This window comes from Pan troglodytes, chromosome 16 (assembly GCF_028858775.2).
Source record: "Pan troglodytes isolate AG18354 chromosome 16, NHGRI_mPanTro3-v2.0_pri, whole genome shotgun sequence".
NCBI classification, from domain to species: Eukaryota; Metazoa; Chordata; class Mammalia; order Primates; family Hominidae; genus Pan; species Pan troglodytes.
In genome coordinates, this window is record NC_072414.2 from 26,452,260 (window position 1) to 26,476,301 (window position 24,042).

Sequence of the window (24,042 nt, forward strand, 5' to 3'; positions counted from 1 at the left end):
GACAGTGGCCCATGCCTGTAATCCCAGCACTTTGGGTGGCCAAGGCAGGAGGATAGCTTGAGCCCAGGAGTTCGAGACCAGCCTTGGCAACATAGTGAGACCTGATCTCTACACAAATATTTTAAAAATAGCTGGGCTTGGTGATGGCACGTGCCTATAGTCCTAGCTACTCGACAGGCTGACATTTGAGGGTCACTTTGAGCCCAAGAGGTTGAGGCTGCAGTGAGCGGTGATCTCACACACTGTACTCCAGCCTAGCAACACAGCGAGATCCTCTCTCCAAAAATTTTATTTAAAAAAACTGAGTAGACAGGTGTCCTGGTGGCGTGATAGGTCCTGGGTCCCCTCCCAGATCTGTGACCTTGGACAGGTGACTTTTCCTCTGGACCTCAGTGTCCCTATCTGAGTGAGAAAAGGGCAGTGGGGCGGCAGATCTTTGAGTCTAAGCGGTGTAGAAGCCGCGCGTGCAAAGCCATACTCAGGGCTCCAAGTCCAGCACACTGTCCCAGCACAGGCATCAGGCCAGCACATGCATCAGGTCCCAACCTCCTTCCCTCTTTGCCCCCTCTCAGACCAAGGAGTTCATATGATCAGAGTTGCCGTCCAACCTGTACTTGCATGGGAACCAGAACACGCTGATGGAGGAGTCGGCAGAGCAGGCACAGTGGCGAGATGAGATGCTGCGCATGTACCACGTGCTGAAGGACGTGCTCAGCATCATCAGTGACATCAACACAACCACCATCAGCACGCACGTGGGGGCCCGTGGACAACTCCTGGCTGCAGGTGCAGAGCGTCCTTGCCAGACGCAGGTACCAGGGCTGGCCCCCATGGCCCCAAAGCTCCCCAGCCCCCATGGCTGAGCCTGGGGGCTCTTGGAACAGGCTCCGTGCCCAAACTGGCAGATGTGGGTGGTCTCTGGAACCGTCAGGGAGCTCGTGGTTTATGGTGTAAGGGCTGAGAGCTTGGAGGGGGTTGTGTGTGGGGCTGTACTCTGAGGTGGCCAGAGGCCCAGGAATGTCATCCTGGGAATGCCATACCTTTTGTGCTGTCTGAGCCATGCTGCCAGGGTGGGGCATCCAGCTCCCAGCCTGGATGCCTTGGAGTGCTGAGAGCCAAATCCACTGCAGAGCAGGGGTGATAGGGTCCCACCTCCTCTATCTGTCGGCAAAACAGTGGTGATCTAGGATAAAACCTCGAGAGTCCCATACACACGGTCAACCCAAAACACACCTCACAGGTCAGGTAGGGGCACACAGCCCCCTTCCCTCCCTCCCAGGTACCATCATAGCTGCTAGCATGTGACTGAAGGCAGGGTCCCTGGGCCCCGCTGAAGCACTACCACCAGCCAGCAGGCTCACGCACCTTGGCTTGTTGCTCCTAGAGGTTGGCCCTGCTATTCAGCCGAGGGGAGCACAGTGCCTGCTGGCCCAGCTGAGCTCTGCTCAGCAAGCCCACCCACCTCCCTTGCCATGGTCTCCCTCTTCTTTCCCTGGGAGGAAGGACCCAGCCTCACCTATGGGACCTGCAATCTCCAACAAGCTGAGGCTCCCCTTTTAGACTTGTAAGTTTATAGCCAGTGGCATCCGGCTGCCTGCCCACCCTGCCTCCCCCAGGGTCCCTTCAGAGGGTCCTGAGCTTCCTGACCACCCAGAGGGGGCTCCGGCGATCACTCCAACCATCCATCCCATTTAGCTTCATCATCCTTGTTCGAGCAATGTTCCTTCTGTCAGGCCTGGTGACTGTTACGTTGGGCTCCCCAAGGTGAGAGGTGGCCCTGGACCAGTTGGTTGGAAGACAGGTTGGAAGACGACTTGGAAGACAAGTTGGTTGGTGACCAGAGAAGAGGGAAGCCCAAAGGGGCCGAGCGTTGGTCTGACCTGTGGGTACACTGCCAGGGTGCAATGGAAGAGGCCAGCACGTGTGGGGTGGGGAGGGCCGCCACAGTCCCCAGGCACTACCTGTGAAGCTCCGGCTCCTCCCTCCATCTTCCTCCCCTTTCCCTTCCAGCCCCTCTTTTCCAGGAACCTTGCCACAGCCGCACCTGCGCCCTCCCCTCCCTGGCCCTCCCACAGCTGCTGTGGCACACCTGTGCTCTGCACTTGCCTCACCAGCTCTCTGCTCCCTTTTGTCTCTCCTGTTTTCTCTCCGCTTTCTCTCCAACTGCCAGCCGATCGGGTCACGCAAGTCCATCCCATCCTGAGAGCCCCACGCCCCCCTTCAACCTCTAAACAGATCCCTTCTCTTCTCGGAGGCCTCCCTTTCCAAGCCTGCCTGGGCGGCTGTTCTGTGACTTGGCAGTGGCTCCCCCAGCCCCAAAGCCAGCCCCCTTCATCTGTGATTTAGTCTGTTGTAGTGGTGAGCTGACACATCCAGGTGTGACCGTTGTGAAAACTTGTGCCCCCCTCTGTGGTATGCCCTCGCATTGTTCTATAAATATCTATAAATACCCATACACACACACACACACACACACACACACACACATCCCTACACCTACATGTGACCAACGGCCTCGCCTCTAGTGCTGGGAATCAGTCACCGTGCTGTCCTCTTGGAGTCTTGTGGCCCAACAAGAGAAAGCTGTCCCCTGACATTGCCCCTCCAAAGTGCAAGACCTCCGGTGAGTCGCCCTGTCACGCCTGGCCTATGGAGAGTCAGCCCCCGCCATCCCTCCCGCCCCCCCACCAAGCATGGGAGTGCTGTGCAGGCAGCTGTGTGGCCTCACAGTCTCTACCAGTCCTGCTGTCCCTTGGCTGAGAATCAAACCCATTTCTGGATGACGGGGAAGTGTGTCCTCTGCTGGCTGTGTTCTCTGTGGAGCTCAGGGGAGGGGAAAGGCCAAGCCATTTTTAGGGTGCTGTTTGGAGGGGTGAAAAGGCCATACCCTTTCCAAGGGACACTTCCTGGAAAGCCCCTGGAACTTAGCTGGCTCTTGTCCTGTGAAGCCGGCTCTGGCCACCAGGGGGCAGGACCACGAACTCAGCCTGAAGGGAGCCTGCAGGGCAGCCGGCACTCTGGAGGCACAGACAGAACAGGCCACCAGGTGCAGACAGGGGAGGGAGGCAAGGGGACGGAAGGGAAGACGCCTGGGGTGGGTGGAAGTCAGTGCCCTTAGGTGCTGGTACCTGTCTTCCCGGCCACTGCTACAACAGGCTTCTGAGCCTGTTGGCTGTCAGGGCTGGACTGCGCCCCATAGGCGCCATGGCAGTCCCCGTGGAATCCCCCAGGCGCCACTAGGCAGCATACAGGTAACACGCCTGGAAGGTCCCTAACAGCCTAGTTGGACATACTCAAGACACTCTGGGGCTCCTCGTTTGGTGGCACAAACTCCAGGACCCAGTGAGTGAAATGGGAACACACCAGGCCGGGCAGTATGGCTAAATCCATATATTCCAAAATAAAAAGCAAAATAAAGAGGAGTCGCATCACCAGGGAGCCACGACCCCATCCCCGCCTCCTTCCTCTGTCCTATGCTAGCAATAAATAAGTTTCCCAGCCACAAATAATTATTACAACCTCCTCCCCATGTGCCAGCTCCAACCTCAGCTAGGTATGACACAGGGGCGGCCCTACCCTCTGGAATATACAAAACCTCACAGACACAATATGTACACCGGGGAAGGAGGGCCACCCCAGCAGCCCGTGCCCTCGCCTGGTCCACAGTTAGCCCCACTGTCCTGCCTCTCTGAATAAGAAGGTGGGAGCCCTCCTGAGGGAAAAGTTGCTATGGTGAGAGTATGGGGGGCATCAGGCCTCCTCCAAACAAACCAACTCCGCCAGCCTCTGGCTCTTAAATAACAATCATCACCATCCAGAAATTTAGGGACTCAGCCCTGGTCAAGGTGGCAAAGGGTCTGTTTGTCTTTCCCCATTAGACAGAGGTCTTGTCCTGCTACCCTAATTGTAAAGGGGTGCCTGGGAAGGGGTGGTAGGGACATGGTGGTGGTGGAGACTCCAGCCCCACTTCTCCAGGCTTTGCTGACAGGGGCCTGCTTTTAATTTTTATTTTTATCCCATGACTTTTTTAAATGCCATAACTTCTTTTTCATAACTTTTTTTTGGTAACTTTTCAGAAAACGTTTTTCTACTTTTTTGCCACAACATTTTTACATTTTTATCCAATAACTTTTTCACCCCATAACTTTTTTAATCCCATACCTTTTTTATTTTGTGTTCTTTTAATAAACACTTGCATAGTTATACTACAATTTTGTGAAAATGAAACAGATTATCTCATGCCAAGCATGCCCAGTATTTGCACAGTATCAATACCTTTAATACTATAGTTTTCAAGATGCGCAAAATAAAATTTTAAGGCAAAAACAGCACTTTGCAACAATTTAATAATTTATCGCATTACAGTAGCATCACATCAGCAGTCAATAATGCCACTTTAGGCAAAAGTCTTTCAGTATTTCTGTTACACATTCTGTTAACAAGAACCCATACAATGGTAAAATTCATTATAAGAAAACTTGGCAAATAAAGCTTTGGACTGGAATTGGCATTTCTTTCTCTACTTTTCCTTCCCACCATTTCTTTCTTTTAAACTACAGTATTCATATTTTAAAATGTTTTAACTTATTTCAGAACATAAAGATAGCAGTTACATTTTTTAATATTTATATTATTTTAAAATGACTCTTTAGGATACAGTTTTAAACCCACGGGCTAGAAATCATACCACTGTTAATTAGCCACATTATTTGGTCTAATATTTTTTCTTTATTATTCTGAAACTGGGTTTATCTAATACATTGATAAATTCATACAATTCAGAAGAGTCAGTTGAAGTCACAAGGACCCAATATCTGCCCTCTTTCAGTGAATGCCGGCAAATCTGTTATTCCATTGGCAAAATCGTATTGCTGCTCTCCTGTTAATCTCATATTTATAAAAGGATCATGAGGATGCCAAGTGCTAAAAATGGAGATGGTCTAGTAACTAGAAAACTCCCCACCCCAGGGAGCACACATACATATGTCCCTACAACCTAATAATGTGATGTGTTTTGGAACACAGACATTAGAACTTCATGAAGTTTTAACTGCTGATTCTTTCCCAAGCATCATCAAGTTATGATTTAGGCAATGTATGACTGAAATGCATTCATTCATCACGCATAGGCACAATCACAGAAATATTGCACAAAATATGTCCCTGACTGAAACTGAGAGGTACAAAAACATATTTCACTCTTCGTAAAGAAGTTTGTGAGGAAATAAAACTCTGCGATCGTATAGACACGTTTCCTGATAATACATTGACATTCTCAAACAGTACATTGCACCACAGTGTGTAAACATTTTAAGTTGCATAAACTTCTCCTTGATTTTCAAAGATAATATAATACTGTCCACTAAAATTCCTTTTTGTTTCAACTAAGTACTCTCACATATATTAGTTTGTAATAATGTTTGTTATTATTTTTTAAAGTGTTTTCCACTCAAGGAAAAGAAGTAAATTCCTATGTCAGAGTAACCGAGGTGGCTGAAGAATAGGTATTAGCCAGAGAGGTCTAGATAGTAAAATCGATCTTAAGCCTCAAAGAAGCTCCATGAACAGAGAGGAATGCCAGGTGTCACACAGCTTTCCTTCACTCTAATTCATTCTTGACTAGAGCCTGTATGCCTGTTCCAGGGACATTTAAACTCTTAAAGGATTTCTTATGATCTTTACTAAATATATTAAGAAGAATGCCAACCAGCGCCCTTTTGTGTACTGGGACAGGTAGTCGTGATTAAAACAGGTAACACGAACTCTGACTTTAAAATGTATTATAGATACAAATGCTCTAAGCTAGGAAAGGTTTTCCACATCCACAGCCAATGATGGCAGCTTTTCATTCCTCGGAAATAAGCCCTTTTTAGGTCACTGAAAAAGAGTGCAACTGCTGCAGCTCACGATGCAATATCTTCATGAGCCCAGAGCACATACAAATCCAAAGGGAACTGCCACAGTACAGTGCTCATTCTTGGCACCGGAACAGATGAAACACACTCTATCCTGGACACACCTGCCAGAGCAGGCCACTTTCCTCTTCTGTGAGATTTAGAAAGCTCCCCCAAGAGGTTATCACTCCCATCACCAATACACAGAAAATGGAGGAAAGGCTGTTTCCAGTTCTCGGCCTTTAAACAGCTCTAAATGTCAGTACTCATAGTGGCATATTACAAAGTAGTAAACAGTGCACACTTGGGGGCAAACTACATATTGAGCTAACAAAGAGCTCACTGTGATTAAGATTAGATCAAACAACAGCAGAACATAGGCAAATTTTGTCTGAATTCTGTAGTGAATATACATGCTGCAATAACATTAAAAAAGCACGGGAGCCTATTCCAAACCAGCGAGAACAGTTTTGGGCAAAGAGTGGGTCTTCGTGTGTTTGAACTCCCACCACGTAAGGGCGAACTCGATATGCATGCTAATGACCTATAATTATGAAATTAAAAAAGAAAAATGCTAAAGGATGCCAGAGTGAACATCAGTGAGAGCCACAGAGACCCACTCTCTTTTAACTTTTTACAAATAAACTTAAACTATAAATTAGAAACGCAAATAATCATGAGTGGCTGTAACATTCAAATGAAGTAAATGAATCCTGTAGGAGATTAACCCCGCAACTTTGTTTCGTTTTTAAAAATTTCTTGAGCAGCTCTTTGATGATGGTGGTGTTTATCTCCTTCTTCTCGGCAGCCAAGCCCAGCAAAAGCATGGCACACAGCAGTTGCTGCCCAAGCCTGGGTGCTCCTGGTGGTCCTGCATCTCACCAAGGAGCTGCACGATTGGCTGTGCAGTAGGGTTGTCCTGGGAAGAACCCTCCCTGGCTTCTCCTTGTGCAGGCTCCACGCTGTTGGTGAGGCTCACCTCACAAAGATCTTTGGAGAGAGGGAGGCGGGGATCTGAGTGGAGTGCTAGCCACCCCCCCCGCTCCTGCCTGCTCACCCCGCCTGGGGGCTCTACTCACCACCATGCTTGTCGGCAGCCCCGAGCTCCTGGGGGGCTGGGGCTCCTGGACTGGGTTCAGCAGCAGGGTTCCGGGCAGCGGCCAGGAATTTGCCGTGCCCCTCGCTGTACTTGCCACAAGCCGCAACACCATCTCCTGCAGCTCCAGCAGCTTCACCTGAAGGGACGGGTGCTCAGCTGTCAGGCCGCTGCTGGCGCCCACCCTCATGCCCACCCCACCCACACCCCCACCCCTACCCCCACAGGGATGTTGCACACCCTACCTTCCTCTCCTCCTTGTCCTGGGCCAGCCTGATGATGGCCTCCTCGCGGTGCCGCATCTTTGGCACTGTCCCCTGGCTCTGTTAGAAGGCGATGTACTTTCCTGCGGGAGGACAGGGCTCAGACGCTGGGGCCCCTCCCACAGCCCTGCAGCTCCCCCTGCCGTGCCCTGGCCTCCCACTCACTGATGGCATCTCTCTCTCCGGTACTGGATGAATCCAAGTTCCAGTTTGTCCACATGCTCCCTCAGGTCCGCCTTCTCCTCCAGGAGGTCCATAAGGCCGCTCTGGAGCCAAAATAATGGGGTCACATCTCAGCGGCGACCTGCCCCAGCCCTGCCCTTCTTGGCCCATGCTAGGACTCACTCCCCTCCAGCTTCTCCATGACTTCCTGCAGGGCCCGGAGGGTCTCCCCACTCACAGACTCGCCCCCAGTCCCTGAGGCTGGGACTGCTGCCTCTGGCTCCTTCTCGGCCGAGGTGAGCATCTCCGTCACCTGGCCCGGCTTCTCCTGCAGCTCCTTTACTTGCTGCTCCAACTGCAGTGTGCTCTTGTTCTCGCTCTTCTGGACAGAGAGAAGCAATCAGCAGCCACCCACTGCAGCTGGAGACCCCAGAACTTGGTGTCTGCCTCCCATGGCACTGGGAAGGGTGGAGCCGAGTTAGAAAAATACTCTCCTCTCTCCCACAGCCACCAGAGCAAAGCTCTGGCTCACAGGTGCCTTTGGAAGTAATATTTCATGTGAGGGCTACACTGTCCCATTTTACAGGTGGGGAAACAAAGGCCTGGAGAGCTAGGGAGGAGGGCAGACTCCCCAGGTGGGGCAACCCACCAGCTCCTCCAAGTCGCTCTGTGGCTCAGCCAGCTGCTGAAGCCTCTTCTCCTGTTCCCGAAGCCTCTCCTGCTGCTCCTGAAGCCTCTCCTCCTGCTCGCGAAGCCTCTCTTTTTGCCCATGGTTCAGGAGACTGATGCGCTGATTGTTTTCCACCTGAGCCTGGAGCTCTCCTGCCACTCTCTCCAGCTCCTTCCTCAGGTCTTGCAGCTCCACCTCAGAGGACACTGCTGGGGCATCCGGGGGCAGTGGCTCAGCTGAGAAAGGAAGCAGATCATAAGGGCCTCTGGATTCTCAAAACAAAAATCAAAACAGAAAAAACAACAAAACACCCTCCTCTTGGTGCACAGCTCCTCTCAGGCTTCCCAAACTTGGCCTCACTGCTAATGATTCCTCGCACCCGGATGGTAGCCAATCTTCCAAACCACTTTCAGATAGAGAGCACTGTGGGTGGCTGACGACGGGCCCTCTTTGCTCATGGGGACACTGAGGCTCAGGGAGATGACAAGACTTGTCTCCTGGCACAGACCTCTTTCCCTCTGCCTCAAAGCCCTGCCATCCACCCACCTTCCTGGGGCATTCTAAGCCACCCCCACAGCCCTCTGATGCCAGTCCTGCTCCCAGGTCATGCCAGTCCCATCTTACCCATCTGGTTTTTGAGTCTGGACAAGCTCCTCTCCAGCTCCTCTACCCGATGCGTATCATGCTTCTTCTCCTCCTTCAATGTGCAAACCTGCCCAAAGCACAGGGGGAAAGGGCCCTGGAGAGAGGGGCTGGTGGCTGGACAGGCTCCCATCTCCCTCTCTGCCCCCACCTCCACAAAGCCCAGACCCAGGACCACCTCTGGCTGCACTATTCCCATTTTAAAGAGGCCCAGAAAGATCCAGTGACCTATCTAAGTTGTTGGGGGGTGGGGGCGGGAGGCTCAAGGGTCAGATCTCACCTCCTGCGACATTTTCCTCATCCTCTGCTGCCACTGGGCCCTCTCTCCTTTTATTTGTTCAGCATATTGATCTCTCTCCAGCTGGACTTCTTTAAGTGACTCCTTCAACTGCAAGAATGGGCACAGAAGTTAGGAAGGGCTGTCACTGGTCCTCACCTGCTCCTGGCCACCTGGGGTCATCTTCCTTCCACATCCCTCCCTCTGCAAAACCTCACCTGTGTCACGTGTCCTTTCAGCAGTATCTGCTCCCTTATCGACTGCTCTAACTGCCGCTTGAGAAGTGCTTTACTGCGGCTCGAGAACTGGATGGTGAAGAGTGAGAAGTTTCAATCTGGGGAGCCTGGGCCATTCCACACAGTGCCCCTTAAAAGGGCTAGGGCTAGGCTCAATATACAACTTGGCCAGTAAAGATCAAGGCATTTCCAAGCCCGTGGTCTGGTTTTGAAAAAAACTCAGTGAAGTTGGAAGGGACAAGGAGAGAGATCAGATAATATTGCTATTGTTATTACTACCACTGTTTGAACCTTTATGGAGTGCTTCAGCAGGTACCATGCTAGCAATCCCATTTAATCCTCGCAACCACCAGAGGAGACAGTTACTATGATTACCTCTCTTGGGTAGATGAAAAAACATGGAGTATTTGAGGTTAAGTGCTTGCCTAAGATCACTTAGGCAGAGCTAGGATTTGAACACCCAGGTCTATCAGATTCTCTAAGCCCATTTTTCTGCTGGGGGTGGGGGCACAGTTAGGAAGGGGAAAATTAATCTTTTGTTCACTTTTTGAAAAGATGATACATTCACATAGTCCAAAACTCGGAAGGTATCAAAGGAAGTATCTCCCAGCCACCCTATTGCTCTCTCCTGAGTTGTTTATGAACACTTGCAGACATGTTTTATGTATATTATCATAGTATGTACACACACACACACACACACACGTTTCCTCTCTCTACAGAAATGGTAACATACTACAGGTACCCTTCTGTACCTTCACAGTACAAGTACCCAATACCCCACACCCCACCTAGGACTTGCCCAAGACCACAGCCAGGTAAGGGCAGGGCAGGCACTTGGCCTCCAAGCTCTGCATCCAGTGCTCGCTCCCCACCGCGCCCAACTCACCCACAGCAGCTGACTCAGCCTCAGGCTGCCTCTAACAACCATACACAAAAGCAGTGAGAAATGGCCATGCTGCCTTCTGGGCAGGACACTCCATCCTGCAGAAGGGACCTTTAGGCTCACTCCCCCATCTGCGAAGCCGGGCTCCCAGGGGACAGGGCAGGTGGTTGGACTCACCCCATCCGGCTTCTTCTTCTGTGTGGCGGCGACAGCACAGAGAGACCATTCTAACTCTCCTATACGCTGCGATGAACGTTGCAGGCGGCCGGCCAGATCCTTGGACTCTTCTGTAATGACAGAGTTGAGATGGGGCTCAAAGGACTCCCCCTACAGACCTGTCAAAGTGCCAGGTTGAAGGATGACAGGGTGCCCAGATTCCCACCTTCAAAGTATCTGAGCGAATGTTTCATGTGATACAGGTCCGTATTTAGTTTCTTTTTCTCTCTGTTCAATCTCTGGATTTGACCCTTTGGGAGAAAAGCCAAGCAAGTGCTGAAATAGAAGGAAAGAAACATTCTCCGGAGGACAGGAGGAAACTGCACACCCTCCACTCACCTCTAGCTCCCTTTCGGCTTTCTGTCTCTCGTTGTTTGCTTTCTTTTCCTGTAGGAAGAGGAAGACAGAGCTCTTACCAGGGGGAGGCAGAGAAGGCACAGCAAGAGATATGCCCCCAGAATGCCACCAATGCCCCAGGACAGGCCCACCCATGGGACCAGGTTATCAGGGACCCTGTGGGGATGGGGTGGAATCTGAGGGGTGAGGCTTCTTCCCCAGGCTGGGAGTGGGTGAGACGAGACTGGGGCCTCTACATCTGAGTGTCCCCCAAACCCAGCAGTCATGTCGCCAGCAAACAAAGAAATCACGTTACTTCTTCCAGCTGATGTTCCACTTGTTTCTTCTGTTGTTTCTGTGGGGAGAGTCAAATAAGGTGATGGAGGGTGGCCCCCTCAACTCTATTCCCCAGACAGGAAGCGGCAGGCAGGGGCCAGGAATGGATTTTAAAGGCAAAGTTCTCAGACCCAATGGGAACAGGAACTGTTCCCAAGCTCCCAAGGACAGAGGATTTGGGTCTTTGTTGGTTTTCAGCCACAGCCTCACAACTCAAAGTCTGAATCAGGAATCTCTTGAGGACAGCAACATAAACCTCTAGAGATGGAGTTTGAGAAAGGCTCCCCCTTCTGGCAGCTTGTGATTTAGAAAAGTGCATTCATTCAATAAACGTTTACTGAGCATGTACGGGCCAGGGACGGTTCTTCACAGCCGATATACGATGGAAAAGGACAGACAGGAGCCCTTGGCCCTGAGCTTTCCATTCTAGGGGGCCTTTAAATCTCAGACTCTCAGAGCTAACAGAGATCTTTGATACTCACTACCTCCTCTGGAAACACGAGCCCAAAAAGGAGAGGTGGCTTGTCCAGAATCAAAGATCAAATTAGGGACTGAGTCATGGCAGAAATACAGGGCCCCTGACAACCAGTCAGGCCAGCACTTCCCCAAGAGGCAACAACCCCAGGGCGTGTGTAGCAAGGACTCGAGTAGGGGTGTGTGGAGAGGAGAGAGTCGGCAAAGAGGGCAGCAAAAGAAGAGCCATGCTGCATGCTCTGGGGTCCCTCCAGGTGAGGCCTGGGCGCCCCAGCTCCCTATCTGCCCTTGGCACCAGGGGCCCCCAGCCCCCTTCTTCAGGGCCCCAAGGGGAAACCGGAGCCCAGGATTGGCAGCGTGGAATCAGGGGACCCCACTGGACTCTTACCAAAGATTTGATGGTGTCATTCAGTCGACTGATTTTTATGGACCTCGAGTCCAGGACTGCTGCTTGTTCTTGGCACGGGCTCTGAGGCGCATGCAGAGAGGAGGAGGCGGAGGAGGACTTGGGGGAGAGGTAGAGAGAACGATCATTAGGGCTGGGTTGTGTGTGGGCTGTCTCAGCTGGCAGAGGGGCACCCAGTCTCCGCTGCGGGAGGAGGTTGGAGGGCTGGCCTGCGGGGTCACTGCACCTCCGCCCAGAGCCTCCTACCTCCAGATCCTTCAGGGTAGCAGATGATGTAGGGCCCTCCCCATGGATACCTGTTGCTGACTATAAGAGATGAGAGTGCACATGGAGACGTTCTGTCCCCCTCAGTGTCTGAGCCCTCCGACTTCCTTTCTTCCCCATCAACTGGCAACATTTTCTTTTCTGCCTATCTTGGACCCTTTGTCCCATAACTCCTTTGTGCCAACTTCTCTCATGGTTCTCATCTCCCCACCATCCCACCCTGGGGCCCTTGCAGTGACTCCTGATGGGAAGTGGCTGTTCTCATTGTCCTGGCTTCCCCTTGAGACTGGGGATGAGGAAAATCAAACAGCAAAGACCATATCCTGGGTGTCCTGGGTGTTGACAGCAGGCCATGTACTAGGGATTAACATAAAATTGACAATTATAAATCTCATTTAAACTTCACAAATACAAGTCAAACAATACCACCTCTATCATACAGACGTGAAAACAGAGGCCCAAAGAGCTCAAGCAACTTGCCCTAAATCATATCCCTAGCAGACAGAGAGGCAGGATTCAAACCCAGAATTCTTTTCTTTTTTGAAACGGAGTCTCTCTCTGCCTTCCAGGCTGGAGTGCAGTGGCGTGATCTTGGCTCACTGCAAGCTCCGCCTCCTAGGTTCACGCCATTCTCCTCCCTCAGACTCCGGAGTAGCTGGGACTACAGGCGCCCGCCACCACGCCCGGCTTTTTTTTTGGTATTTTTTAGTATTTCACCGTGTTTGCCTGCATGGTCTCGATCTCCTGACCTTGTGATCCACCTGCCTCGGTCTCCCGAAGTGTTGGGATTACAGGCGTGAGCCACCGTGCCCGGCCAAATCCAGAATCCTTCACCAGTACCCAACAGTCCATCCACAATCTTAACGATTGCCCTCTACTGCCCCTTGGGCCCCCTGTCCCCAGAAGCCTGTCCAGGCAAGACTCACAGCCTCAGATGAGTGGCAACCACCAGAAGCGGCCGTCTCAGGGCTACTGCCATTTGCTTTCCTGTTCCTCTTCGCTGCTGCTGGAACACCAGGGCGGTTTCTCTGCCGATATTCTTTGAACTGTGGGAAAGAAGAGCAGTAATACTCATGAGAACTATCAGCCCCTACAGCCACATCCTCCTTTATAGTTTTTATAAAATACTCTTATATACCATCTGATTTAATGACACCAACAACTCTATAAGGTGTCACAATCATTTAGGGACTGAGAGGGATCGACATCATGGCTAGAAAAAAAGAAAAAGAAAAAGGCGATACTGGAACTTGGAAACTCAGTCTTCCCACTCTAAGCTCTGGGGTTTTGCCAGGCACCAAATCCAGAGGCAGAGGTAGAAAAGTGAACATGAAGTAGGCAGGAGCTGTATGTCATGTGGTTTAGAGTCGTACATCTTCACACGTCTGTTACTGGGAAGAAGTGCACCAGTACCTCTCAAACTTTTATATCAATGTGTCCTCATGGCAGAAGGCAGCCTTTCTGTGAAATCTGGGAATTTATCAGAAAGAGGACAACCCAAGCCTCATTTCAGAGAGAAGTCTGTATACTCTTAGAAACCTATGGGACTGCCATCCCTAAGTACATTCATGTTTTTTCTCTTGATCTCAAGAGAATCAAAGGAAGCTGATGCTTCAGAAAGATGTCCCTCATTTATCCTGTGGTACTCAAAGCACCCCAGCTTGAGATAATATGAGGAAGATTCAAATGTCAAGTTCAGTCTCCCAAGATCTATTCCACAGAAGATGAGAAAATCTCACTTCAGAGACCACTGACTGAAGGGCAGTCTGGTCCAGAACCATGGAGAATTAGAATATGAGGTGGAGAACTCGGAAAAAAATGTTAAAATCTCTCTGGAAAGTAGAAGCCTGGGAGAAAACCAAACCAAACCCATTCTCCCATCGCCACCCAGAGACACTGTCAACGTTTTGAGCTCACGGGGGAAGTGTAGGCTTTTCCCACTGTCAATGGCTATGGTAAGGGAGTGAGGCAGCCTGAAACCTCTTGCTCCTAGGTCCCATAGTCTCCATTCCCCTTCCAGTTGGAAATTTCTGCTGTGACCAGAACCAGAAACGGGGTGACAACGTTTAGGGGACTGGGTCATAAGACCAGGGCCAGTCTTCCAGTAATGACAGTTGGTAGGCAGACTGTGACATCACTACATTCCACTCCTCCTAGTGCGGGGGAGGGACCACATCAGCGCGATGTCTGAGTCGCCGCTCCACGATGCGGGAGGGAAACACAGGGTTGTGACCCAGGTCCCTGGAGACGCCAGCGCAGAGAGCCCAGGGAGGTCGACCTTGAGGCAGCAGGAGGGGAGGGCAGAGTCTGCAGCAGGGAGCCCCAGGAGTCACCAGCCCAAAGTCACCCAGGGACAACTGGCGAGGGCGGGGCCTGGGGCTGGGGGGCCCAGGTCCTTGGAGATGCGAGCCCAAAGAGCCCAGGGAGGTCCAACTTGGGGCGGCAAGAGGTGAGGGCCCAGTAATGGAGTGGGGCGCCCCAGGAGTCACCTGCCCAAAGTCACCCTGGGGTGATTGGCGAGGGTAGGGACTGAGCTGTTTGCTGAAGGGGCACGGCTGACTGACAAGACTTTTGTAGGGGGAGCCCAGAAGCGCTGGGGTTGGGGGCAAAGTCTGGTGTGCCTCAGAAGTAGTATGGACTGTGGCAGCGGTCTTGTCGTCGGAGGGGATCTGTGGTTGGGTTGGGGGGCCATGACCTGGTACGTCTTTACCTTTTTCTTGGCTGCAGCTAATTTACACTGTCGAGTTTCTTCTGCCATTGTGGGGTGGGGAGGGAGGCGGGGTTGGGGCCACGTCAGCCAAATCCCAGCGAGCGCTGATCAACACGTCCAGTCACCTAGAAGACAGCTGCGTAACTGACCCAGAGGAGGCGTAACCAGGGCCACCGTAGAATGCAGAATAGGGGCGTGGCCTTAATGCTCCAAGCCCATTGGTTAAGGAGAAAGATGAAACGGAAAGGGGGCGTGGCCAGGCAGCAGTGTGTCCAAAGGGACCTGTGGCTCATCAGGAAAGCTGCCCATGCAACCGCTGTCCCCACCCACTCTGAGAGTGGGGAGGGGCTGGCTTTGGCTTTAAAACCTTTAAAGCTTTAAAAAACATATGTGTGTATAGTTTATATATATGTGTGTGTCTCTCTGTGTGTATCTATGTGTTCCTCCAGAGCTGTCTTCATTAACCAGCTTCTATGTAAAGTCTATGATTTTGGCCTATATTTTTCATCTTCAAATACTGTACAAAAATTACCAGTATTACCTGAACTGAGATACAGATCCTACAAAAGTGGGAAATCCATAGCATACTTGATGATTAATGAAGCAGACTATATTATCCAACATTCCAATGAGATAAAATAATCAAAATGATTTCTTTTTTGGAAAAATGTTTCTCTTATTTTCCTACATTGTTGCTGTTTTTTCTTTTTAAACAGGAAACATGGTTAATATCCGTAAAAACACAAAGCTTTTGGGCTGGGTGTGGTGGCTCACCCCTGTAATCCCAGCACTTTGGGAGCCCGAGTCTGGTGGATCACCTGAGGTCAGGTAGTGGAAGTGTGAGCCATCACACCCGGCCGGCTTCATTTCAGAACTCTTTCCCCAGCACTCCATATACTATGAATAATTCCTCTCTTCTTCTTTGGATAGCATTTTAGTCATATCTCTATTACTCCACTTGTCACATGATAATCAGTGGCTCACCCATCCATCTCCCTTGATTGCTCATGAGCTCCTTGAGAAGAGTCTGATTTTCAGCACCTTGAACAGTGTGTGACACATACATGCTTCATACGCAGAGAAGGAAATGATTTCACTACAGTGTAATTATTCCCAGAATTCAATATCTGTATTTCTAAATTGTTCTAGATACTCTGCCAACAACCTGAGAATGTTATGTTTTCTCCCCAAAACTTCCATCCATTATTGTGTGTCTATGGTCATAGTTAACTCAATTGTGACGTCACCTTTGGACAAGCCCATTAACAGTTTCTTTTTTTTTTAGGTGATTTTTAATTTTAATTTTTGATTTTGATTGTTTCTTTTCTGTTTTTTAAATCTAGCAGTGTTTGGTAAACTTCAACATCTCTATATCCCCGTATCTTTGCCCCTGCTGGTCTCTGCTTGGAATAATGTCTCAAGGTTTTAGTCACCTGGAAAAAATTTCTACTCACCCTTAAAGAATCAGCATCAATAGGCTGGGCATGGTGGCTCATGACTGTAATCCCAGCACTTTCGGGAGGCCAAAGTGGGCGGATCACCTGAGGTCAGCAGTTCCAAGACTAGCCTGCCCAACATGGTGAAACCCCGTCTCTACTAAAAATACAAAAAATAGCTGAGCATGGTGGCAGAGGCCTGTAATCTCAGCTACTCGGGTGGCTGAGGCAGGATAATTGCTTGAACCTGGGAGGCAGAGGTTGCAGTGAGCTGAGATCATGCCATTGCACTCCATCTTGGGTGACAGAGTGAGACATCATCTGAAAAAAAAAAAGAAAAAGAAAAAGAAAAGCTTAAATAATACCTTCTCTGAGAAGCCTTTATATCTTCCTATTCTTTCAGGAAGTGCTGAAAATTCCTCAACTTTTGAAACATTTGTGCCTCTATTACTGTGTATCAGGCAGTGAACTGAGTGCCCAGGATAGAAAGATGAAACTGCAGATCCTGCCCTTACGGAGCTCATGGTCTAGTATGGAAAACAGCCATATGAACAAATAACCACACTATAGGTCTTCAGAGCTCAAGTCCTATCCTAAATACTGCGAAATTAATGTTCTGTGAGGTTTTGAAAGTACTAGGGCCAGAGACAATATGGCTGCTTGGATGACTTTCCATCCAAGTTAACATTCCGCCCTCATCACAAAGGGAATACATGCGTGCATCTTCCTTGCAACCCACCAGTGCCTAACACATCATATCACCACTTTTGAAATCAGGAAACAGGCTCAGAAGTCCAAGAGCTTGACCAAAGTAACTCAGCTGATAGGTAGCAGAGCCAGGTCAGTATGATTCTTCTTCAATATCCTGCCAGCCACATGGGCAAGTGGCCTCAAAATCAACAAAAGACAAGTAGAGGTTGACATGCATCAATGGAGAGAGGCTCAAAAGGAGGATTTTATACACAAGAATAGAACAGAAATGTTCTGGAAGTATATCTGTGGATGTGAAGCAGGAGGGGGCACACCAGGTTTCACCTTGGTCAAGTGAATCTATAATTCCAACCTGGGCCTCGCCCCCACCGAACTCCAGACTTAGCTATCTGTCTTTCTTACTCTAATATAAAATCCACAGGGCAGGACCTTAATCTCTAGCTTGTTCACACAGATTAAAGCAGAGTCTGGCTTATAATAAGGACTTAATAAATACATGAATGAATAAATAAACTATCAAAGAAGCTAAAGAAACATTCCACATTCTTGGGGGAAGGGATTACCATGAAACAGACCCTGGCAGTCACTTACAAATACAGTTGACCCTCATCATTGGAGTATCCCAGATTTTCAAATTAGCTTACTTGCTAAAATGTCTTTCTAATCCCCAAATTAATACTTGTGGCACTTTCAAGGTGGCTCCTGGATAGACACGCAGTAGTGAAAACTCTGTCACTCTTTGCACACGTCCCAAGCTAAGGTCAAACAGTGACCTTGGTCTGCTTGTTTCAACTCTCATACAAAGATGACCTGAGGACAGAGACAGTAGAGGACACTGCAGGGTAGCGCAAGAAGCTGTGGCTCTGGGGCCAGTTGGACGGGGTCTGAATCATAACACTGGCACCTGTTAGTGGAGTGACCTCAGACAAATCACTTACAATTCTGTACTTCCTTTATTCTTTTGGAAATAAAGAAAATTCAATCTACCAGGATGAGTTGTTTTTAGGAATTAAGATGATAACCTATATGACATATGTATTTATGTACATATTTACCCTGGAAACAAGGGTTTGCTATTTGACTAATTCAGTGTTCCAGGCAACTTTGTAGAATATTACTCCTGCAAATAATAAGAATTGGCTGTAATTAAAGAAATAACAGAGATGTAGACAAAACAATTATTTGGATGAACTACAGGCAGTCTTCAAGAAGCTTCTGAAGAAACAGAACTTCAGCAGGCACTTAAGCTGTAGAAAAGGCTTGCAAGGAGATAGAACAGCACCTACAGAGAGAGGTCCAGGTAGGGTCAGGAAATGGCATTTCAGGAAGTCTAGAGCAGCAGAAGATGAGGCCAGAACACGGCGCCACAGTGCTTCTCTGCACCCTGTATACACCCTGTACTGCAGAACCTCACTCTCTGCATTTAATTCTTGGTTTCTAATTCTCTCTTCCATTAAACTGTGAGCCCCTCAAGGTCAAGGTCTCTAAGAAGAAACCATAGCTACGGTCCTCTAAATTTGAAAACAAGTTATTAAACACAGATACACCCAAGAAGACCGTACAAAAATAATGTTGGATTTCAACTGCAGTCATAGAAATTCACAACTGGTATACATTTGCAATCTGTCCAGGATTTTTCTCTGATGACTGCCGTAACTCTGTCATAAACCCTTTTCATTATTTGAGACACCGAGACATTTGTTAGAATGTTTAGGAAAGACATTCTAAAAGAGCAAGAAAGACCTTGATCTTTTTTGTGTAACTGATTGATTGGTTGACTGACTGAGATGGGATCTCATTATGTAGCCCAGGCTGGTCTGAAACTCCTAGGTTCAAGTGATACTCCTGCCTCAGCCTCTCTAGTGGCTGAGATTACAGGCGCACGCCACCATGCTGGGCTCTACTGTGATGTATTTACGAGGCTTAAACATATGGTTCATTACACAAGGCTGGCACCTCAGAGTAAAGATTTTTTAAAGTTCACTCTAATAGACTTATTTCTCTATATGCAAGATACAATTTTACCACAGTAAAACACAAGGAAGCATACTGATATACATATATGTTACAACAGGATAAAAAAAAGCAATATAATTTTCTCCACAAAAGCTTGCAAAATCCTGGCCAAAACACAGTAAAGAGGATGTTAATCTCACAGCTCACGTTTCTCCACTGAGACCCAGGAAAAACAATGCCAGTTTTTGTACAGTCACAAAACTAAGCACTGTGAGAATTGACAAGATTTGGTTAACTTGTATATTCTCCCCACCCTGACAGACAAGTCCCAAAGGAGCCTAGCAGTTTTACCCCAACATTTCAATCTCCTCCGACCTCCAAAATAAAACCCTCACTGTCCAATATCTCAATTTATATTTTCAAACGTCTAAAATCTTAATTGAAACAAAGAGCAGTGCATTAGCTTTGCCGCCATAGAATGCTTGGTATAATTTTACTTAGGCACATCACAGATTGTGCTATTGCCTAAAAACATACGGGTAGAACCAACATTCCTAGAAACCAAACGAATATATTACGAAGGTGAAAGGGAATAGGGAGTGTCGTTTTTAAACAGAGAGAACGCTGTGATTGTCCACTCATAGGTTAGGTGTGATCAAATCACATCGTGCTGTACAGCTAAGTATGTCCTATATTGTATGACAAAGTAGGGTAACACATTATTGATTGAGGACCTGTTGGGTACACAGAGGCACACCAGAAGCTGTAAAAGACTTCATTCTTGCCCTCAAGAAACTTCCAAGTTTGTAGACAGCCTGATAGAAGGTAGTCGAAAGCAAATACTTCAAGCACTATCCATCACAGTTACCTTAGGTATTTACGCTACCCTTCTACGAGTCTCTGAATATTTCGAGGCCCCCTTTCCTATTTCCCATGGGCTCTATGGCTCAACATTCTTTACAGCCACAGGCTTTCCTGGACTTCATGTTATTATTGAATCAACATTTCTCACTATCCGCCTCCTTCGCCAATTAAAATTCCACTTTACATCCAACCACCACTTTGGCTTTGAAGCCACTGCCTGATACTGACGCTTTGTCGATGTAGAATGACTATTCTTAAACGTCTCTGTCTACTGATGAGGATCCTACTCTTTTAATAGAAACAGTGCCACTGACTTCCAATCAACTAGTTTCCATAATATCCAAAATATTAGATAATATTCCATTATACTCCCAAAACAAATAATGAGTGATGTTCTCTCAAATACACGTATAATCAAATGTGAAATTGAGAAGATGGGGTGACCTGTGACTCAGAGATTGTATTCAGGCCTTTGTAGATGCATTTATTTGACATAATTATGCATTTAAAACATAAGTTAAATTGTCATCAGCCTGAAATTATAGAGGTTTTTGTTGGTGAGAAACCTATTTTATATATAATCGTTTACCCATAGAAATGTTTTTGATTAATGTTATCTGTTAAAGACTTCAGTTCACAATATTTCCCCTGTTAATAGTACATATGTTTTTGGAGTTGATCTGGAGAATTTGAGGACCACGTTCTAATTGCTATCTGATGCTATTCTGGGAGGACAATTCATTGGCTTTGGGTTGCTGGGGGTTGGATCTTGAAGGCGGGTCTGAGTCTGGAGATCTTGCCACTGACTTTTGGAAAGTCTGTTGGTTCTACCTTTGGAAGTGCCTTTACATGCCTTATGGAAGGCCAGGCATGGTGGCTCACGCCTGTAATCCCAGCATCTCGGGATTATTGATGAATAAATCAATTTGGGAAATGCTTGGTTAATTCAACGGGACCTCTCAGAACAATGAATTTATATGGCCACGATGTTGTTGTTTTTTTTGTTTGTTTTGTTTTTGTTTTTGTTTTTTTTGCAAAGAGCATTCGGAAGACTTTCTAGTACACCAGGTTGGGAACTGTTGGTGGAGGAGTCAGGGTAATTAGGCTTTGGACTATTCCAGGTACAGGTTGTCACTGTATTCAAGGAATTGTTCTTAGTCTTTGTATATATCCGAATTAACTATAGCAAATTAACAAGCAGAAATATAAGAATTGGGCCTTGGAGGGAGGGAGAGGGCGAGAGAGAGGGGTAGATAGAAGTTTCCTATTTTAACTATGGTTCAATTCTAAGCATTCTAAAATTTCATTGGATTCTTTTAACTATGAATTACAAGGGTGTTTAATTTCCAAATTCATGTAGCTTTTGGTTAATCTCTTCACTATTAACTTCTAACCTTAACTGCTTCATATTTAAATTATAAATTTTATGGTGTGGATTGTACCAATTGTTTTTCAATCTTCTGACTTGCTTAATGGATTAATACATAATTAATGTTTCTCCCACAGTCCACATATGCTTGAGAAGAATACAGAATATCTGATTATTGGGTACAGAGGTCTATATTTGTCCATTACATCACGTCCATTCACGGGTTATTCAAATCTATATATGGGCATTCTGTGTAACTTACTTATGGTAAGCAGGGTATGTTGAAATCTCCAAATACAATGGCAGATTCGTCAATTTCTCCCTGTGGTTTTATCAGTTTTTCCTCTGTATTTTGAGTCTATTTTGATAGGTACATAAAATATGAAAATTGCTACATCCTCCTAATTAACAGTCATTTGGCATCAAGCTGTTACTAATGCTTTGTGTTCCAACATCCTATCTTGTTTGAAACTGAAGCTCCATCAGTTGTTTTGGTTAATGTATACTGGCATATCTTTATCTCTCTCTCTCCTTTATAAAAACTTTCAATCTTTTCACATCCTCATAGTTTCAATAAGATGGATTAGAACAGCTGGATATCGTTTTATTAGTTCCATCTGTCTAACTGGTAACTTTAGTCCATTTACATTTGTTGTGACTCATTTATGTGGACTTCCTTCTGTCACCTTTAGAACTTCCATTTCTCTCACTTTCCAATATAATTTTAATATCTCCTCCTGGGATTCCACTAAGACGTATTTTAGACCTCATTCTGATCTCCCTCTCCCCGCCAACCCCACCAACTTCTGCCCTATCATTTATCCTCATGTCTCTCTGTGTAACATATGGACTTACTTTTTGGAGATAATGGTCTAACCAATTAATCCTTTCTTCTGGTGTCTAATCCATCCACTCGGTTTCTTATTTCAACAATTCCATTTTATATTTCCTTATTTCATTTTATTCTGAGACAGAGTTTCACTCTGTCACCCAGGCTGGACTGTAGTGACACGAACCTGCAGCCTTGGCCTCCTGGGCTCAAGTGATCCTCCCACCTCAGCCTCCTGATTAGCTGGGAGTATAGGCAGGTAGGTGCCCCATACACAGCTTTTTTCTTCTTCTTTTTTTTTTTTTTTGGTGGTGGTGGGGTATTTTTTGGAGAAACGAGTTCTCACCATGCTGCCCAGGCTTGTCTCCAACTCCTGGGCTTATGCCATCCTCCCGCCTCAGCCTCCCAAAAAGTGCTGAGATTACAGGTGTGAGACACCATACCCAGCTATATATTTTATTTCTGTAAGTTCTATTTCATCCATTTTCCTTTCAGGTCTTCCTCATCATTCCTGGTGGTCTTACTGCTCCTGCTCGCTCAATTTTATGAGTCCATCTTTTTCTTATATAATACATTTATTTCACATGTAACTATTTTCTCACAATTCTAATATTTGAAGTCTGTATTTTGTATCTGATATTTCCAAAACCTACAGTCTTTGGGAAACATTCATTGTTTCTGATAATTCTCAAATATATTGGGTTCACTACTTGAATGCTATGATTTCACTGAATTCATAGTTACCTGCTTTTAATCTTTGGGAATCCTACAGGCTTAAGTTAGAGATGGTTTCCTAGAAAAAGTATCTGTGTGTGCTTCTGATGAGAGCTGTGGAGACAACTAACAGGAGACCACTTTACCACCGTCTGTAATCCTGACATTCTCTTGGATTCTCTTGGAGAATGTCAGGATTACATAAAGTTCTCAAATTTGGCTCCCCAACCTTGCTCATTTATACACAGAAGACAAGACTGCTTAGTATAGGTGATGACTCACTTCCTCCTACCCTGGAAAAAACAAAACAGATCTCTCATCTGAATGTGATCACAGACTAGGAAATTCTGAAGGTGAATAACTGGAGGCTGTAGGCAGCAGGGAAAGACAGGTGTCTTTCCTGACCATAGAAATAGGTCACAAGCTGCCCTAAAGGCTGTGTGCTCCACCAGGATTTCACTATTTAGCTCAACCAGCAGTCCCTCTGTAAGAGTGAACGGAAGCTTCTTAGAGCACCACGTTGCCTTTAAACCACAAATTCTTGCTAAAAGTCATGGTCATGGTAAAAAAACCTATGGCTTTGGAAGGCTTTCTTGGTAATGTCCTAGAATTAAGGTTAAGCCTGCGTTTCATGGTAACTGAACAGGAAACCAGCCTGACCAACATCCTTCTCCCCCATGGCTTGCTCTCAGCTCCTCTTGCTTGGGCCTTGGGCAGCCAGACGGTCTGGTTTTAATCCTTGCTCTGCCACCTGTGACCTTGGACAAGTTACCGACCTTCAGTTACCTCATCCACAAGACGCAGATATTAGTAATACCCTATTTTTAAGTTATTAAGAGGATTGAAAGAGTTAATAAAAAGTAAAAAAAGACTTGGTAAGCATAGGCACAGAGGCGGGAAAAAAGCAATAATAAAGAAATGATACTTCTATATTTTCTATAGATCATCTTTGTAACAAGAAGAAAACAAACCAAATGAAAATGAAACAAATTCTCTCAAAAAGAATTAAGACAGGCAGAAGGCTCACAAAGTAATATAAAATATATCTTATGGTTTATGGAAAATTCTTAATAAAATACCTTCTTTGCTCCAAGCTGTACTCTGGCTTTGCCTTTGAGTCAGGTGGCATTTCTTTGTACGATGACCGGTTCTGTCGAGTAGGCACTGCTTCAGCCCTACAGGAAGGTAAAAACATCTCTAGAAAACAGCAGCATTCCTGATTCCCACTTGAGAAGGCCTAACAAAACGGCATATGCCTCAACAGCAGCACATCAGTGTTAAAAAGTCTGGAGTCA

The 24,042-nt window shown here is 47.2% G+C and overlaps 1 protein-coding gene across 37 annotated transcripts in view; it reads right to left on the reverse strand.

Moving 5' to 3' along the window:
- Window positions 1-4,328: 4,328 nt before the first annotated feature.
- GOLGA8A (golgi autoantigen, golgin subfamily a, 8A) overlaps window positions 4,329-24,042 on the reverse strand; it is a 67,050-nt gene continuing 47,336 nt past the window's right edge. For 20 of the 37 annotated variants that reach the window (XM_054666826.1, XM_054666834.1, XM_024348991.3 and 17 more), the window contains 18 exons: window positions 23,827-23,922; window positions 16,323-16,625; window positions 14,869-14,993; window positions 13,085-13,204; window positions 11,877-11,993; window positions 10,995-11,033; window positions 10,682-10,729; window positions 10,509-10,593; window positions 10,304-10,413; window positions 9,223-9,309; window positions 9,008-9,115; window positions 8,710-8,797; window positions 8,065-8,321; window positions 7,654-7,797; window positions 7,419-7,519; window positions 7,236-7,336; window positions 6,974-7,129; window positions 4,329-6,884 (listed from right to left, as the gene is read on the reverse strand). In XM_054666826.1, the coding sequence (XP_054522801.1) occupies window positions 6,682-6,884; window positions 6,974-7,129; window positions 7,236-7,336; window positions 7,419-7,519; window positions 7,654-7,797; window positions 8,065-8,321; window positions 8,710-8,797; window positions 9,008-9,115; window positions 9,223-9,309; window positions 10,304-10,413; window positions 10,509-10,593; window positions 10,682-10,729; window positions 10,995-11,033; window positions 11,877-11,993; window positions 13,085-13,204; window positions 14,869-14,916 (1,812 nt within the window). In that variant the 5' untranslated portion in view covers window positions 14,917-14,993; window positions 16,323-16,625; window positions 23,827-23,922 and the 3' untranslated portion in view covers window positions 4,329-6,681. 37 annotated transcript variants of the gene reach the window in all.